This window comes from Bombina bombina, chromosome 5 (genome assembly GCF_027579735.1).
Source record: "Bombina bombina isolate aBomBom1 chromosome 5, aBomBom1.pri, whole genome shotgun sequence".
In the NCBI taxonomy this organism is placed as follows: domain Eukaryota; kingdom Metazoa; phylum Chordata; class Amphibia; order Anura; family Bombinatoridae; genus Bombina; species Bombina bombina.
The window spans coordinates 1,051,215,830-1,051,233,982 of NC_069503.1; the positions used below are offsets into that span (position 1 = coordinate 1,051,215,830).

At 38.4% G+C, this 18,153-nt stretch overlaps 1 protein-coding gene across 1 annotated transcript in view; it reads right to left on the reverse strand.

The window, feature by feature from the left end:
• The window catches only part of ENPP2 (ectonucleotide pyrophosphatase/phosphodiesterase 2), a 136,005-nt gene that overhangs the window by 26,630 nt on the left and 91,222 nt on the right, over window positions 1–18,153 (reverse strand). The window contains 2 exon segments of the mRNA XM_053715316.1: window positions 352–488; window position 17,675. Of these exon segments, the coding sequence (XP_053571291.1) occupies window positions 352–488; window position 17,675 (138 nt within the window).

Below are 18,153 nucleotides of genomic sequence, written 5' to 3' on the forward strand. Positions count from 1 at the left end.
AAGAAAAATAAAGATATATGTTATTATTGTTATCAGTTATTTGTAGAGCGCCAACAGATTCCACAGCGCTATAAACATTGGCGGTATACAGGAAAACATTTATAAGGATCAAGTGGGTGGAGGGCCCTGCCGAGAGTTGCGCTGTTGTAGTCAGCTCTTATGAAGGTGATCTGCAAACAGCTGGACACATAGGCTTACATGCTAAGGGGGTTCAAGGGGATAGCAAGGATGAGAGGAACTGGGGTGAGGAAAGGTTAGTGTAGGTTGCATGCATGCCTGAACAGTAGAGAGTCTTTGGGGGTAGAACAAATTATATCAGTATGCTAGGGAATTTCAGTAACAAATACTCACTTGCTTTGACACAGTATAGGAAGTCCAGAGCGGCATTAGAAATGTTTCACTGTAACCACTTGCAAAATCACTGTGATGTAAAACAGTGTATTTTGTTTTAAAAAGAACTGCAGGTCTCCCATATAAGTGGTTTTTATCTGTAAATAAAAAAAAACACACATGAGTATTTAAAAAAAAAAACACAACACACACACACAGATTGAAATAAAAACTGAGATTAAAAATGTTAAATGAAATAAAATAAGTCAAAAAGTTGAATGACTGGAGTCAAATGTGCTAGGCTCTTTGCAAAAATACTGTACTAAACATGAAAATATGCTATAAATATGTCAATGATATACAGAAATTCTCTTGGTAAAAAAAAAATTATTATTACTGACATGTAAAGGACATGAAACTCCCAATTAATAGAACTTAGTGCAGTATTACAATAAATTAATAAACTAGTAGTCTGAAGTGTTTTTCTGAATACATTAACACCTAATTTTCTGAAATAATTTTAAAGACTTGTTAACCAGTACATAAATGCTAGATACAAAGATATACTTAGGGCTCGATTTATCAAGCTGGGGTGGACAGGGGCGTACATATGCATCCCTATCTCCCCTCTCGCAGGCAGCAATCCGCTGCTGGAATTTACATGCACTGTGCCAATTACATGCGGGCAGGAGCTGTCAATCTCCCCAGTCGGATGAGACCCAGGAGATCGAAATTCTCCACCTAAGAGGTGAAGAAGAGTCTGATGACCGCTGCTTGATAAATACGGACTGCATGTTCTCTTGTGAAAACCTGCAGTCGAAGGTAGGCGTAGGCAGGCAAAGGGCTTGATAAATTGAGCCCTTAAAGCAATTATAAACCTAAGAATATTAGATAGATGTATTTTTTAAAATTATATTAGTTGTTTAAATATTGAATAATATGTACAACGATTAGTACAGCAACTCCGGAGTGCAGTGCTCGTGAAGACAGGGTCCTGCCAAATCTCCCCAATTCCAATAGTGAATATATAAATGTCCACAGCACTGTATCATTCAAAATATTTTATTCTCTGTACATAACAGGTACTCAAACAGCGACGTTTCGAGTGTTGCCACTCTTACTCATGAGTAAGAGTGGCAACACTCGAAACGTCGCTGTTTGAGTACCTGTTATGTACAGAGAATAAAATATTTTGAATGATACAGTGCTGTGGACATTTATATATTCACTGTTTAAATATTGAAGATACAAATTTAAAGACTTTATTTCTATAAAATTATTTTAAGTTTCTATAACGTTTTAGGCGTTGCCATGTTTGAACCTAGGTTTTCCGTTTAGCTAGCTCTTCAGAGACCAATATAAAACAGGCACTTAAAGAGTGCAAACAATAATGTGTGGAAAATAGGATATAGTAATAAACAGGGTTTTCTACACAACCTTGTTTGCACACTCTTTAATTACCGGTTTTATACTTGTCCCTAATTGATCTCAGCAGAAGAGATACATAAGATGGAAAACCTAGGTCCCAGCATGGCAGCTGCCATTACTTTATAGTGATTCACTGGAATTGAGAAAAAAAAATAATTAAGTATTCAATTACAAGTAAATGGGGGAAGAGACAACACAAGTATATTGCAAAGATATTTTACTACACATAAATGACAGGGATATTTTATATTACAATCTCAATCCCTTTAATGTTCCATAAATGGCCAAACTCCACCACTTCCCTTATATGAAGGAGCTAACCCAGATCTATTTCTGGAGAAGGCAAGACTTGCCATCATCATTTTGTTAGCAAAAATGGCTTTGTTTAGCAGTATTTTATCTAATTACCCTGCTCAGACCAGGGGGGACAGATCTGTAACAGGGTTAGGCTTGTGAAGTCTGTAGTGTGCAATTTACGGAGTATATTTCAATTTTCATTGCATAATATGTCAAAGTGTTTTGTCTTCTTTTAAACCTGCAGTAACTTTCTTAATATTAACTTATAATAACATATTAATAACTTAATAGAACTTAAATTTATGATAGAATAATAATCTTCATCAGGATTGTTACATCTGCAAGAGAGTGGAAATATTCCTTAGATGCAATTGTTACCCAGTCACAAACTCTGCAGATCTGTTTACCATTGTAAATTCACAACACTAGTGCCAAAGGCAAACTTAAAGGGAAGGTAAATAGCACAGTTTTTTTAAAGTATAATCTAATAAAGTGACATTTATATTGTTAAACCAAAATGTCTTTTTTTTTTTTATAGAGGCTTATAATTACATTTTTTTGTTGCACAATAGCAGTTACAGGTCCTATAAGGACCCAATCAACTGCTTAGCCATACGGCTCACTGTTTTCTATGTGGGGGCTTCCTTATTTGTTTCACACACGCGCAATGTTGTGCCCGCCAGTTCTATCAGCAGAGGCCCTTCTCATGTGTAGTTTCCTCCACATTATGTAAAAGCAATGCAAGTAAACCATGAATCGGAACAGCAGCTCTGATTCACTCTTCATGTATTGCTGTATTTCTTACACATTTCCATTACAGTGGGAGTATAATGTGGAGCGCCCACTGCCAATTACATATAGAGCGTGTAGGACCGATCTATACATTACTACACTACAGAAAAAGAAAGGCGAGGGAAACATAGAAACGAGGAAGTAGAAAAGCTTATTTTATATTAAAGGGCCAGTAAACACAGCAGATTTGCATAATCAACAAATGCGAGATAACAAGACAATGCAATAGCATTTACTCTGAATTTCAAATGAGTAGTAGATTCTTTTTTAACAAATTTCAAAGTTATGTATATTTCCACTCCCCCTGTACCATGTGATAGCAATCAGCCAATCACAAATGCAAATACGTATAGTCTGAGTTCTTGCACATGCTCAGTAGGAGCTGGTGACTCAAAAAAAGTGTAAATATAAAAGACTGTGCACATTTTTTTTAATGGAAGTAAATTGGAAAGTTGTTTAAAATTACATGCTGTATCTGAATCATGAAAATTTAATAAAACCTGAGTGTCCCTTTAACAGAACGTTAAATAAAAAAAATAAAAAAGGGAATTGATTGGCAAACTAACTTAGAACATAATGGTAATTTAAGATAACGTAAGATTTACCATCACTTCAAAGGACCACTAAACACAGTACAATGCCATAATCAGTAAATGCATACTAAAAAGACACTGCAAAAGCACTTAGTTTGAATTTCAAATAAAAAGTAGTTTTCTATCACATTTTAAAGATAGTTATATTTTCCCTCCCACTGCATCATGTGACAGCCATCAGCCAATCACAAAATGCATAAATGTATTATTCTGTGATCACTTGCACATGCTCAGTAGGAGCTGGTGCTTCACAATGTGTGCAAGTAAAATGATTGTGCACATTGCAATAATGGAAGTGAATTGGAAAGTTGTTTAAAATGGCATGCTCTATCTGAATTATGAAGGTTTAATTATGATTTAGTGTCCCTTTAAGTAGAGTAAATATTAAGAAACACATGAGAAGGACTGTCTGCAGGTTTTAGACAATATACTACATGGCCCACTACCCAGTGGCTTTTGTGCCCTAGGGAGACATGGGGCTGGACTGTGTGGTGTTGCACATTAACAGAGATTCTGTCTTCCTAACACTTTCCCTTCCATTTCCTGGGCTCCATCCATAGGGCTCGATTTACCAAAGCCCTACGGCTGCAAGTTCTCACAAGAACTTGCTCGCCGTAATTTATCAAGCAGCGGTCACCGGACCTCCACTTCCTTAACCTCTTCGCCACCTCTAAGGTGACGAAATTCAATCTCCGCGGTCGTGTCTGACCGAGGAGATTGACAGCTCCTGCCCGCACGTGATTGGCTGTGCGCGGGCAGGGGGTGGGATTGCACGCAAGCGCAAAATTGTGCTTGTGTGCAATGTTGATTACCTGCAAGTAATTTCTCCCCGCCACAGGCGAGCTGAGGCGTACAAGGGTGCGTATACGTGCCCCTGTACGCCTCAGCTTTGATAAATCTAGCCCATAATATGCAATTCCCTTGTCTACCCCTCCCCTCGATTCTAGAATATGTTCTGGGATATTTTGAGAGGTTTGTAAAAATTACACCTTAATCACATGAGAAACTGGATAAATGTCAAGAAATCTGAGGATAAAATGTAGTCATCTTTATGTTTATTAGATAAAACAACTTACTTTCTTTATGTATACCTTATACACTCAATACAAATATATACAAGTCTGCCTTTGTAAAACAATGAAGGGTTTTGTTGTGTAAGCGTATATTTCTGAAATTTGTCCTTCATGTTTTTGTTTGTTTTGACTACCATATAATGAACGATTCAAATAAAAAATAATAGAGTAATATACAAATATGATAGGTAAATCCCCACTAATCATGGGATTTCCCACATATTGGGAATTTATCCTTAAAAGGGACAGTCTACTCCAGAATTGTTATTGTTTGAAAAGATAGATAATCCCTTTATTACCCATTCCTCAGTTTTGCATAACCAACACAGTTATAATAATATACTTTTTACCTCTGTGATTACCTTGTATCTAAGCCTCTGCAGACTGCCCCCCTTACATCAGTTCCTTTGACAGACATGCATTTTGTCCAATTAGTGTTGACTCAAAAATAACTCCACAGGAGTGAGCACAATGTTATCTATATGACGCTCATAAACTAGTGCTGTCTATCTGTGAAAAACTGTAAAATTTTCTGAGATAAGAGGCAGCGCCATCAAGGGCTTAGAAATTAGCATTTGAGCCTACCTAGGTTTAGCTTTTAACACAGAATACAAAGAGAACAAAGTAAATTTGATGATAAAAGTAAATTGGAAAGTTGTTTAAAAATGACGTGCCCTATCTGATTCATGAAAGCGTACTGTTAACTAGACTGTCAGTTTATTAGTAGGATTTTTTTTCTCAGCAGAAATAAGAGAATGTAATGTTTAACTACAATGTACTTTTAAAGAATAATACAACTTTCCATTAAGGGTCACTTGATCCTTTGGTTATTGCATGGTTGATATAAAAACCATGTAATAAAATTGTATGTGGGTCTCTTAACTTTTGCTGAGAGCTTCAATCCATAAACCAATGAACCCTTTAGATGTCACTGGACAACACAAAGCTCAGTAAAATAAAACTTATGTGTGGGTGCAGAAAACTCTCTCTAAAAATAAGCAAACACACTTAAGAACTCACATTAAACTTAGCAGTCTCTTTTTTCAACATAATAGATCACATGACCCTCTAGATACCATGAGTTATATAGATTAAAATATCATTTATTTATGGTTTTAGCATCCACCCTTGTATTTGTCCATATTGATATAAATGTTTACAACATTATACATTTGCCCACCCCACAGACCTGTAAATAAAGTCTCACAAAGTAGTAACCAACAGTATAAGAATATGACATTCAGATAACGTGAGGATTTCAAGCAGGGAACTTGCCTGTATTTGCATACTAAAAAGGAAAACTTACAATAATTATAATTTTTGGAAAATAATATATATATAGAATTTCTAAAATGATTAATTAGTACGATGATATAAGTCATATTCAATATGATAATCTCCATTACTACTTAATTGTTAAGCAGACTAATAAGCATGCATATTAAAAAAAAACAAAAAAACAAAGTCACTTCCACTCGATTCCCTACATAAATAAGAGGCATCAATAACATAACAGGTAATTGTCAGATAGCTAAATGCAATTATGCTTTCCAGTCATTGAACAAATCATGAAAGTGACGCTTAATAAGCTTGAAAAAAACAGTTTTAGTGTCTCATTCTGTATTTAACAATGATGACCTGACCAAGCAGAGGGCAACAGGGAGAAAAATATTCAACTAAGGGCCAGATTACAAGTGGAGCGCTATTTAGCGCTTTTCGCTAGAGCGCTAATTGAGCTAGAAGTAAACTGTTTGCACGTGTCTGGTTACGCTCATATTACAAGTTGAAAGTAAAAAAGTTATCGCGCTCACTATAACCTGACGTGCGCAAACAGCTTATTTCTAGTGCAATTAGAATATTGCTCACACAATAACGTATTCCCCATAGAAGTCAATGGAAGAAAAAAAAACAAAAAATAACGAATGCCCCTACTCGTGCGCTAACCCGAACTCTTGATCTCAAGGACACTAACCCGACATAAAGAGATCTCTATGTTGAAGCCCTTTGTCTGCCTTTTTTTTTTTTTTTTTACACCTGAGATCTCATAATAATTTTTAATAGATGTTATAAGTGTAACTGTACTTTGTAATGTATTTTTTATGCGTTTTCTGAGACTTTTTTGTTTTGCAAAACAGTTAAGCACAACTCTAAGTGCTAACCCGATGAGCATTAACTTGAATTGCGCTCAAACGATCGTGTTTAGGTTTGCGCTTGTATTACAAGTAGAAAGTACACGCAAACAATCGCAAAAACCCAATATCACTTGCGTGCAAACGTTTGCGCTCCACTCATAATCTGGCCCTAAATATAATTATTTATGCTACCCCAAGGAAAAGTTTGTTATTTGGTTCACATCACTTCCATATTCCAATACCTTATCAACTAATAGGTAGTGCAATCAGACAATATATTCTCTAACATAAACATCAGCTATTTGGTTACAAAACTCAATTTGGCAACATATACACATATACACACACGCACACAATACATTTAAAAACTTTTCACACACATAATGTATATACATCCCACACAGACATAACGTATAACATAAGACAATATCTGCATGTGACGCATTAAATTGCTATAAAGTATGTAACAGTTATGAGTCCACATATTATTCCTTTAAAACAAACATTTGTTTGTGTTTATTATATATATTTTGGCTGTATGGACAGAATCTGGATAAAACAGATTATCTGTGCACGCCTGGATGGCAGCAGTTCTTAAAGCAAATGTAAAAAACTGCACAGACTCCTCCAAATCGTGTGTCAATTGAGGGTTATCAAAATGTCTGTCCACGGCTTACCACCATGATTATGGTCTGAAATATACAGATCGGACTCACTCAGGCTCTTGTGAGAGTGAGAGGACAAATAGGGTGGATATTCTCAATGATAATCACACAGCTGATCTGGCGGACATGCTGGAATGTTATTTTATAAGCACCAAATAAAAAATTGTTAATTTTATCCTCCAAAATCTGAACTTTCTTCTGACTCATTTTAGCGAGTGATCATAACTACAGGCATACCTCGTTTTATTGCGCTGCGCTTTATCGCACTTTGCAGATATTGCTCTTTTTACAAATGTAATGTTTGTGGTACCCTGTATCGAGCAGGTCAATCTGTGTCATTGTTCCAGCATAAACACATAAATACACATAACCACGCATATTAACACACCTATATTATATATATATATATATACACACACACACACACACACACAATATATATACACACACACACATATACACACACCCACCCACAATATATATATATACACACACACACTCACACCACCAGCAAAAACATAATTTATGCTTACCAGATAAATTCCTTTCCTTCCTGGCAGGGAGAGTCCACAACTTCATTCCTTACTGTTGGGAAAACTATACCCAAGCTCCAGAGGACACTGAAGGAATAATGGGAGGGAACAAGAATGAGGCGGACCCTAATCTGAGGGCACCAAAGCCTGCAAAACCTTTCTCCCAAAAGCTGCTTCAGCCGAAGCAAACACATCAAACTCGTAAAATTTAGAGGCTTCGTACTTAAAAGCAAAGGAAGAAGCTACTGCTCTAGTGGAATGAGACGTAATCCTTTTAGGAGGCTGTTGTCCTGCTGTCTCATAAGCTAGGCGTATGACACTCCTCAACCAAAAAGACAGGGAAGACGTAGTGGCTTTCTGACCCCTACTCTTACCCGCATAGATGACAAAGAAAGATGAAGATTGTCTGAACTCCTTAGTAGCCTCAAGGTAAAACTTCAAGACACGAACCATATCTAGATTGTGAAGCAAACACTCCTTCATCGAGGAAGGATTGGGGCACAAGGAAGGAAAAAAACAATCTTTTGATTAATGTTATTATTAATGTTATTATTATTATTGGTTATTTGTAGAGCGCCAACATATATTCCGCAGTGCTAATGTTATGATCTGACACCACCTTAGAAGGAAACTGCCTTATCGGCATTAAATACAAGGTAAGGGGGGTCACATTGCAAAGCAGAAATCTCAGAGACTCTACGAGCTGAGGCAATAGCCAATATAAATAGAACCTTCAAAGATAACAGTTTAATGTCAACATTATGCATGGGCTCAAACGGAGCCTGCTGCAACACACGAAGAACAAGATTGATGCTCCAAGGCGGAGCCACCCTTTGAAACACAGGTCTGATCCTAGTCAGGGCCTTAACAAAGGACTGCACATCTGGAAGCTCAGCTAATCTCTTGTGCAGCAACACCGACAGGGGCCGATATCTGTCCCTTCAGGGAACAAGCAAACAGACCCTTCTCCAGTGCCTTCTGGAGAAAAAAGATAAAATTCTGGCAACTTTAACCTTATGCCAAGAAAAACCACGCTCCTCACACTAGTGCAGGTAAGTCTGCCACGCCTTATGGTAGATGCAGCGAGTCACTGGTTTACGAGACTGAATCAAAGTGTTGATGACACTCTCAGAGAAACCTCTCTTGGCTAAGACCTAAGCGTCAGCCTCAGAGAATGTAGATTTTGATGTAGAAATGTACCCTGTAGCAGCAGGTCCCTGCGACAGGGTAAACTCCACAGAGGATACAAGGACATCCCCTCAGATCCGCGAACAAGTCCTTCGCCGCCAGGATGGAGCAATTAGAAGGACTGATCCTTACTCCTGTTTGATGCGGGCCACCACCCAAGGAAGAAAAGTTAATGGAGGAAACAGATATACGAATCTGAACCTCCAAGGAACCGCTAGAGCATCTATTAGTTCTGCTTGAGGATCCCTCCATCTCGACCCGTACCTGGGTAGTTTGGCATTTAGACGGGAGGCCATGAGGTCTATCTCCGGCGTCGCCCATCTGCTGCATATCTTTGCAAATACCTCAGGGTGGAAAGACCATTCCTCCGGGTAAAAAGGATTTCCTGCTGAGGAAGTCTGCTTCCCAGTTGTCCACACCCGAAATGTGGATCGCTGACAGCATACAATTGTGGGCTTCCGCCCATTGTAGAATTTGAGATACTTCTCACATCGCTAAGGAACTTCTCGTTCCTCCCTGATGGTTGATGTAGGCTACCAAAGTTATATTGTCTGATTGTAATCTGATAAACTTGGACGAACCCAGAAGGGGCCAAGCCTTCAAAGCATTGAAGATTGCCCAGAGTTCTAAGATATTGATCGGAAGAGAGGACTCCTCCTGAGTCCACAGTCCTTGTGCCCTCCTGGCACCCCAAACGGCTCCCCAGCCGGATAGACTTGTGTCCGTAGTCACAATCTCCCAGGACGGTCTCAAGAAGCACGTGCCTTGGGACAGGTGATCTTGACAGAGCCACCAAGAAAGCGAATCTCTCTACAGGCTGTCCATTACTATTTGTTGGGACATATCAGAATGGTCGCCGTTCCATTGCATCAGCATGCATAGCTGTAAGAGAGTCTGAGATAGAATCACCTCCATTCTGGAGGGCAAGACATGCTGATGTTAGCTTGCAAAGTCTCTGTTATGTTAGAAAGATCTTCATGGATATAGAGTATATCACTGTACCCAGGAAATTCACCCTGGTATTTGGAGTAAGAGAACTCTTTTCCAAGTTTATCTTCTATCCATGTTATCGAAGAAGACTGAGAAGGAATTCCGAGTGCTCCCTTGCAAGACGAAAAGATGATGCTTGTACCAAGATATAGTCCAGGTAAGGTGCTACTGCAATACCTCTTGTTCTGGAAACCACTTGAATAGCCCCCAGAACCTTCGTAAATATCCTTGGAGCAGTAGCTAGCCAAACAGAAGTGCTATGAACTGGAAGTGCTGTTCCAGAAAGGGAAACCTCAGGAACTGAAAATGTTCCTCGTGTATCGTAACGTGAAAGTATGCATCCTTCAGGTCTATGGTGGTCATAAACTGTCCTTCCTGAACCAGGGGAAGAATTGACTATATTGTCTCCATTTTGAAAGAGGAGGCACTCAGAAACTTCTTTAGGCACTTCAGGTCCAGAATTGGACGCAAAGTTCCCTCCTTTTTGGGAACCATGAAGGTTGGAATAGAACCCCAGACCTCTTGCTGATGTAGGTACTGGGACAATTACTCCTATAGAGGCTAGATATCAAACGCAACCTAAAAAGGCAGTCCTCTTTTCTGGTCTTGTAGACAGTCTGAAGAGTAGGAATCTGCCCCCTGGGCAGATGAGATTTGAATCCTATCCGGTATCCCTGAGATACGACCTTCAGAACCCAAGGATCATGAACATCCTGAAACCATCTACTGATGAAAGGCAAATAATGACTGGGGGTATAGGGGAAGTGGGAGGGATATTTAAAGGGACACTGTACCCAAAAAAAATATTTTGTAATTCAGAAAGAGCATGCAATTTTAAGCAACTTTCTAATTTACTCCTATTATCAATTTTTCTTCGTTCTCTTGCTATCTTTTTTTTTAAAAAGAAGGCATCTAAGCTTGTTTTGGGTTCAGTACTCCGGACAGCACTTTTTTTTATTGGTGAATTAATTTATCCACCAATCAGCAAGGACAACCCAGGTTGATCACCAAAAAATGGGCCGGCATCTAAACTTACATTCTTGCATTTCAAATAAAGATACAAAGAGAATGTAGAAAATTTGATAAAGAGAGTAAATTAGAAAGTTGCTTAAAATGTCATGCTCAATCTGAATCACGAAAGAAAAAATTTGGGTACAGTATCCCTTTAAGCCTTGGCTGGGGTGTCTTTGCCTCCTCCTGGTGGCCAGATGTTGTATTTCCCAACAGTAAGGAATGAAGTCGTGGACTCTCCCTGCCTTATGGAAAGAAAAGATGACTCACTAAATGCTCAGATGGTTATTTTTTTTTTAGCAATAAAGTATTTTTTTTTAGACATGATGCTATTGCACACTTAATAGACTACAATATAGTGTAAATATAAAATATACACTGGGAAACAAAAAAATAGTGTGACTCACTTTATTGCTATATTTGGTTTTTTTTTGCGGTTGTCTGGAACCGAACCCGCAGTATCTCCAAATAATGTCTGCATTGCTACACATAATTGTATATTTCAAATTCACAACAGAAATTTCTGAACTTGTGTCCAATCAAATTCCATAGAGATAAAGCTAATCGCTACAATGAACTCTAGAGCATTAGAATAAAGTGATCCTTCCATGATCCAGGTGCACTCCCAACTTTTAATCTTTTTAAAAAGACCGACATACTTATAATATTTTATACATTTAATGGTAAATATGTGTGAAATAAAAAAAACATAATTTATGTAAGAACTTACCTGATAAATTCATTTCTTTCATATTAGCAAGAGTCCATGAGCTAGTGACGTATGGGATATACATTCCTACCAGGAGGGGCAAAGTTTCCCAAACCTCAAAATGCCTATAAATACACCCCTCACCACAATTCAGTTTAACGAATAGCCAAGAAGTGGGGTGATAAAAAAGTGCGAAAGCATATAAAATAAGGAATTGGAATAATTGTGCTTTATACAAAAAATCATAACCACCACAAAAAAAGGGCGGGCCTCATGGACTCTTGCTAATATGAATGAAATGATTTATCAGGTAAGTTCTTACATAAATTATGTTTTCTTTCAATGTAATTAGCAAGAGTCGCATGAGCTAGTGACGTATGGGATAATGATTACCCCAAGATGTGGATCTTTCCACACAAGAGTCACTAGAGAGGGAGGGATAAAATAAAGACAGCCAATTCCTGCTGAAAATAATCCACACCCAAAATAAAGTTTAATGAAAAACATAAGCAGAAGATTCAAACTGAAACCGCTGCCTGAAGTACTTTTCTACCAAAAACTGCTTCAGAAGAACATCAAAATGGTAGAATTTAGTAAAAGTATGCAAAGAGGACCAAGTTGCTGCTTATGCAAATCTGATTCAATCGAAGCTTCATTCCTAAACGCCCAGGAAGTAGAAACTGACCTAGTAGAATGAGCTGTAATCCTCTGAGGCGGAGTTTTACCCGACTCAACATAGGCAAGATGAATTAAAGATTCAACCAAGATGCACAAAGAAATGGCAGAAGCTTTCTGGCCTTTTCTAGAGAACCGGAAAAGATAACAAATAAACTAGAAGTCTTACGGAAAGACTTAGTAGCTTCAACATAATATTTCAAAGCTCTAACAACATCCAAAGAATGCAACGATTTCTCCTTAGAATTCTTAGGATTAGGACATAATGAAGAGAACCACAATTTCTCTACTAATGTTGTTGGAATTCACAACTTTAGGTAAAAATTCAAAAGAAGTTCGCAACACCGCCTTATCCTGATGAAAAATCAGAAAAGGAGACTCACAAGAAAGAGCAGATAATTCAGAAACTCTTCTGGCAGAAGAGATTGCCAAAAAGGAACAAAAAACTTTCCAAGAAAGTAATTTAATGTCCAATGAATGCATAGGTTCAAACGGAGGAGCTTGAAGAGCCCCCAGAACCAAATTCAAACTCCAAGGAGGGAGAAATTGACTTAATGACAGGTTTTATACGAACCAAAGCTTGTACAAAACAATGAATATCAGGAAGAATAGCAATCTTTCTGTGAAAAAGAACAGAAAGAGCAGAGATTTGACCTTTCAAGGAACTTGCGGACAAACCCTTATCTAAACCATCCTGAAGAAACTGTAAAATTCTCGGTATTCTAAAAGAATGCCAAGAAAAATGATGAGAAAGACACCAAGAAATATAAGTCTTCCCAGACTCTATAATATATCTCTCTAGATACAGATTTACGCGCCTGTAACATAGTATTAATCACAGAGTCAGAGAAAACCTCTTGACCAAGAATCAAGCGTTCAATCTCCATACCTTTAAATTTAAGGATTTCAGATCCTGATGGAAAAAAGGACCTTGCGACAGAAGGTCTGGTCTTAACGGAAGAGTCCACGGTTGGCAAGAGGCCATCCGGACCAGATCCGCATACCAAAACCTGTGAGGCCATGCCGGAGCTACCAGCAGAACAAACGAGCATTCCTTCAGAATCTTGGAGATTACTCTTGGAAGAAGAACTAGAGGCGGAAAGATATAGGCAGGATGATACTTCCAAGGGAAGTGATAATGCATCCACTGCCTCCGCCTGAGGATCCCGGGATCTGGACAGATACCTGGGAAGTTTCTTGTTTAGATGAGACGCCATCAGAACTATTTCTGGAAGTTCCCACATTTGAACAATCTGAAGAAATACCTCTGGGTGAAGAGACCATTTGCCCGGATGCAACGTTTGGCGACTGAGATAATCCGCTTCCCAATTGTCTATACCTGGGATATGAACCGCAGAGATTAGACAGGAGCTGGATTCCGCCAAAACCAGAATTCGAGATAACTTCTTTCATAGCCAGAGGACTGTGAGTCCCTCCTTGATGATTGATGTATGCCACAGTTGTGACATTGTCTGTCTGAAAAACAAATGAACGATCTCTCTTCAGAGAGGCCAAAACTGAAGAGCTCTGAAAATTGCACGGAGTTCCAAAATATTGATCGGTAATCTCACCTCCTGAGATTCCCAAACTCCTTGTGCCGTTCAGAGATCCCCACACAGTCTCCCCAACCCGTGAGACTTGCATCTGTTGAAATTACAGTCCTAGGTCGGAAGCACAAAAGAAGCCCCCTGAAATTAAACAATGGTGATCTGTCCACCAACGTTAGAGAGTGTCGTACAAACGGTTTTTAAGATATTATTTGAGATATCTTTGTGTAACTCCTTGCACCATTGATTCAGCATACAGAGCTGAAGAGGTCGCATGTGAAAACGAGCAAAGGGGATCTCGCGTCCGATGCAGCAGTCATAAGACCTAGAATTTCCATGCATAAGGCTACCGAAGGGAATGATTGTGACTGAAGGTTTCGACAAGCTGAAACTCAATTTTAGACGTCTCTTGTCTGTTAAAAGGACAGAGTCATGGACACTGAATCTATCTGGAAACCCAGAAAGGTTACCCTTGTCTGAGGAATCAAGTGAACTTTTTGGTAAATTGATCCTCCAACCATGATCTTGAAGAAACAACACAAGTCGATTCGTATGAGATTCTGCTAAATGTAAAGACTGAGCAAGTACCAAGATATCGTCCAAATAAGGAAATACCACAATACCCTGCTTCTCTGATTACAGACAGAAGGAGCACCGAGAACCTTTGTAAAAATTCTTGGAGCTGTAGCTAGGCCAAACGGCAGAGCCACAAACTGGTAATTCTTGTCCAGAAACGAGAATCTCAGGAACTGATAATGATCTGGATGAATCGGAATATGCAGATATGCATCCTGTAAATCTATTGTGGACATATAGATGCCCTTGCTGAACAAAAGGCAAGATAGTCCTTACAGTTTACCATTTTGAAACGTAGGTATCCTTACATAACATTCAATATTTTTAGATCCATAACTGGTCTGAAGGAATTCTCCCTTCTTTGGTACAATGAAGAGATTTGAATAAAACCCCATCCCCTGTTCCGGAACTTGAACTGGCATAATTACTCAGCCAACTCTAGATCTGAAACACAATTCAGAAATGCTTGAGCTTTTACTGGATTTACTGGGACACGGGAAAGAAAAAATCTCTTTGCAGGAGGTCTCATCTTGAAACCAATTCTGTACCCTTCTGAAACAATGTTTCTGAATCCAAAGATTGTGAACAGAATTTAACCAAATTTCTTTGAAAAAAACGTAACCTGCCCCCTACCAGCTGAGCTGGAATGAGGGCCGCACCTTCATGTGGATTTAGAAGCAGGCTTTGCCTTTCTAGCAGGCTTGGATTTATTCCAGACTGGAGATGGTTTCCAAACTGAAAACTGCTCCTGAGGATGAAGGATCAGGCTTTTGTTTCTTTGTTGAAACGAAAGGAACGAAAACGATTATTAGCCCTGTTTTTACCCTTAGATTTTTTATCCTGTGGTAAAAAAGGTTCCTTTCCCACCAGTAACAGTTGAGATAATAGAATCCAACTGAGAACCAAATAATTTGTTACCCTGGAAAGAAATGGAAAGTAGAGTTGATTTAGAAGCCATATCAGCATTCCAAGTCTTAAGCCATAAAGCTCTTCTAGCTAAAATAGCTAGAGACATAAACCTGACATCAACTCTAATAATATCAAAAATGGCATCACAGATAAAATTATTAGCATGCTGAAGAAGAATAATAATATTATGAGAATCATGATCTGTTACTTGTTGCGCTAAAGTTTCCAACCAAAAAGTTGAAGCTGCAGCAACATCAGCCAATGATATAGCAGGTCTAAGAAGATTACCTGAACACAGATAAGCTTTTCTTAGAAAGGATTCAATTTTCCTATCTAAAGGATCCATAAACGAAGTACCATCTGACGTAGGAATAGTAGTACATTTAGCAAGGGTAGAAATAGCCCAATCAACTCTAGGGATTTGTCCCAAAATTCTAATCTGTCAGACGGCACAGGATATAATTGCTTAAAACGTTTAGAAGGAGTAAATGAATTACCCAATTTATCCCATTCTTTGGAATTACTACAGAAATAGCATTAGGAACAGGAAAAACTTCTGGAATAACCACAGGAGATTTAAATACCTTATCTAAACGTTTAGAATTAGTATCAAGAGGACCAGAATCCTCTATTTCTAAAGCAATTAGTTACTTCTTTAAGTAAAGAACGAATAAATTCCATTTTAAATAAATATGAAGATTTATCAGCATCAATCTCTGAGACAGAATCCTCTGAACCAGAAGTAGTCATCAGAATTGATGATGTTCATTTAAAAATTTCATCTGTAGGGAGAGAATTTTAAGAAAGATTTTTTATGTTTAATACTAGAAGGAGAAATAACAACAAATGCTTCTTGATGGATTCGAGAAACAAAATCTCTAATGTTATCAGGAACATTCTGCACCTTAGATGTTGAAGGAACTGCAACAGGCAATGGTACTTTACTAAAGGAAATATTATCTGCATTAACAAGTTTGTCATGACAATTAGATACAATCAACAGCCGGAGGAATAGCACCAAAAGTTTTACAGCAGATACACTTAGCTTTGGTAGGTCCACCACTAGACAGCGATTTTCCTGAAGGTATCTTCTGACTCAGATGCAACGTGAGACATCTTGCAATATGTAAGAGAAAAAACACATATTAAAGGCAAAATTGATCAAATTCCTTAAATGACAGTTTCATGGAAGTGGGGAAAAAATGCCAAAGAACAAGCGTTCTAGCAACCAGAAGCAATGAAAAAATGAGACAAATAATGTGGAGACAAAAGCGACGCCCATAATTTTTTAGCGCCAAATAAGGACCCCACATTATTTGGCGCCTAAATGCTTTTGGCGCCAAAAATGACGGCCACTTTCCGGAACGCCGATATTTTTGGCGCAAAATAACGTCAAAAAATGACGCAACTTCGAAACGGAAAAGATTTTTTGCGCCAAAAAAGTCCGCGCCAAGAATGACGCAATAAAATTGAAGCATTTTCAGCCCCCCACGCGAGCCTAACAGCCCACAGGGAAAAAGTCAAATTTTTTGAAGGTAAGAAAAATGAATAATTCAAATGCATTATCCCAAATATGAAACTGGACTGTCTGAAAATAAGGAATGTTGAACATTCTGAGTCAAGGCAAATAAAGTGTTTGAATACATATATTTAGAACTTTATAAACAAAGTGCCCAACCATAAGCTTAGAGTGTCACAGAAAATAAGATTTACTTACCCCAGGACACTCATTCTACATGTTTGGTAGAAAGCCAAACCAGTACTGAAACGAGAATCAGCAGAGGGTAATGGTATATATATATAAGAGTATATCGTCGATCTGAAAAGGGAGGTAAGAGATGAATCTCTACGACCGATAACAGAGAACCTATGAAATAGACCCCGTAGAAGGAGATCACTGCATTCAAATAGGGCAATACTCTCCTCACATCCCTCTGACATTCACTGCACGCTGAGAGGAAAAACCGGGCTCCAACTTGCTGCGGAGCGCATATCAACGTAGAGATCTAGCACAAACTTACTTCACCAGCCTCCATAGGAGGCAAAGTTTGTAAAAACTGAATTGTGGGTGTGGTGAGGGGTGTATTTATAGGCATTTTGAGGTTTGGGAAACTTTGCCCCTCCTGGTAGGGAATGTATATCCCATACGTCACTAGCTCATGGACTCTTGCTAATTACATGAAAGAAAAAATATAGTATACTGATTTAATTTTCCTTTTTTGAAACCCTTCTAGATATGTGTTTGGTTAGTAGAACACTATTTGATGCCTTAAACCATAAACGGGAGTTATCTTCAGTTTGTCCTCTGTACTAGTTAGTAGTTTTTGCTGCAGACATAACGGGACAGGTTTCGTTGTACTAATAAAATGGACCGTTAAATGTATTCCATCTAGGAGCCTGGACTGCCATTTTATGATAGTTTTTAAAGGCTCACCAGCTTGGGTTGTAACTGAAATTCGTGGCTCATTTTCTGTAGGCTGTGTTTCCCATGTAGTGACGAATAAAGCTGCCTCTTCTGAGCTGCCAGTTAACTTTTCTAACACCATGCTCACATTAATCTCATCCTCAATTTTCACTGTGCATTTCTTTTGTTGGCCAATCAATGAATTAGAAAAGAGAGACGATAAAAAAACAGACAAATCTGTTAGTCTGCCAATCAGATTTCTGACAACAAAGACTTGCTCAGCGGTATCACAGGCATATTT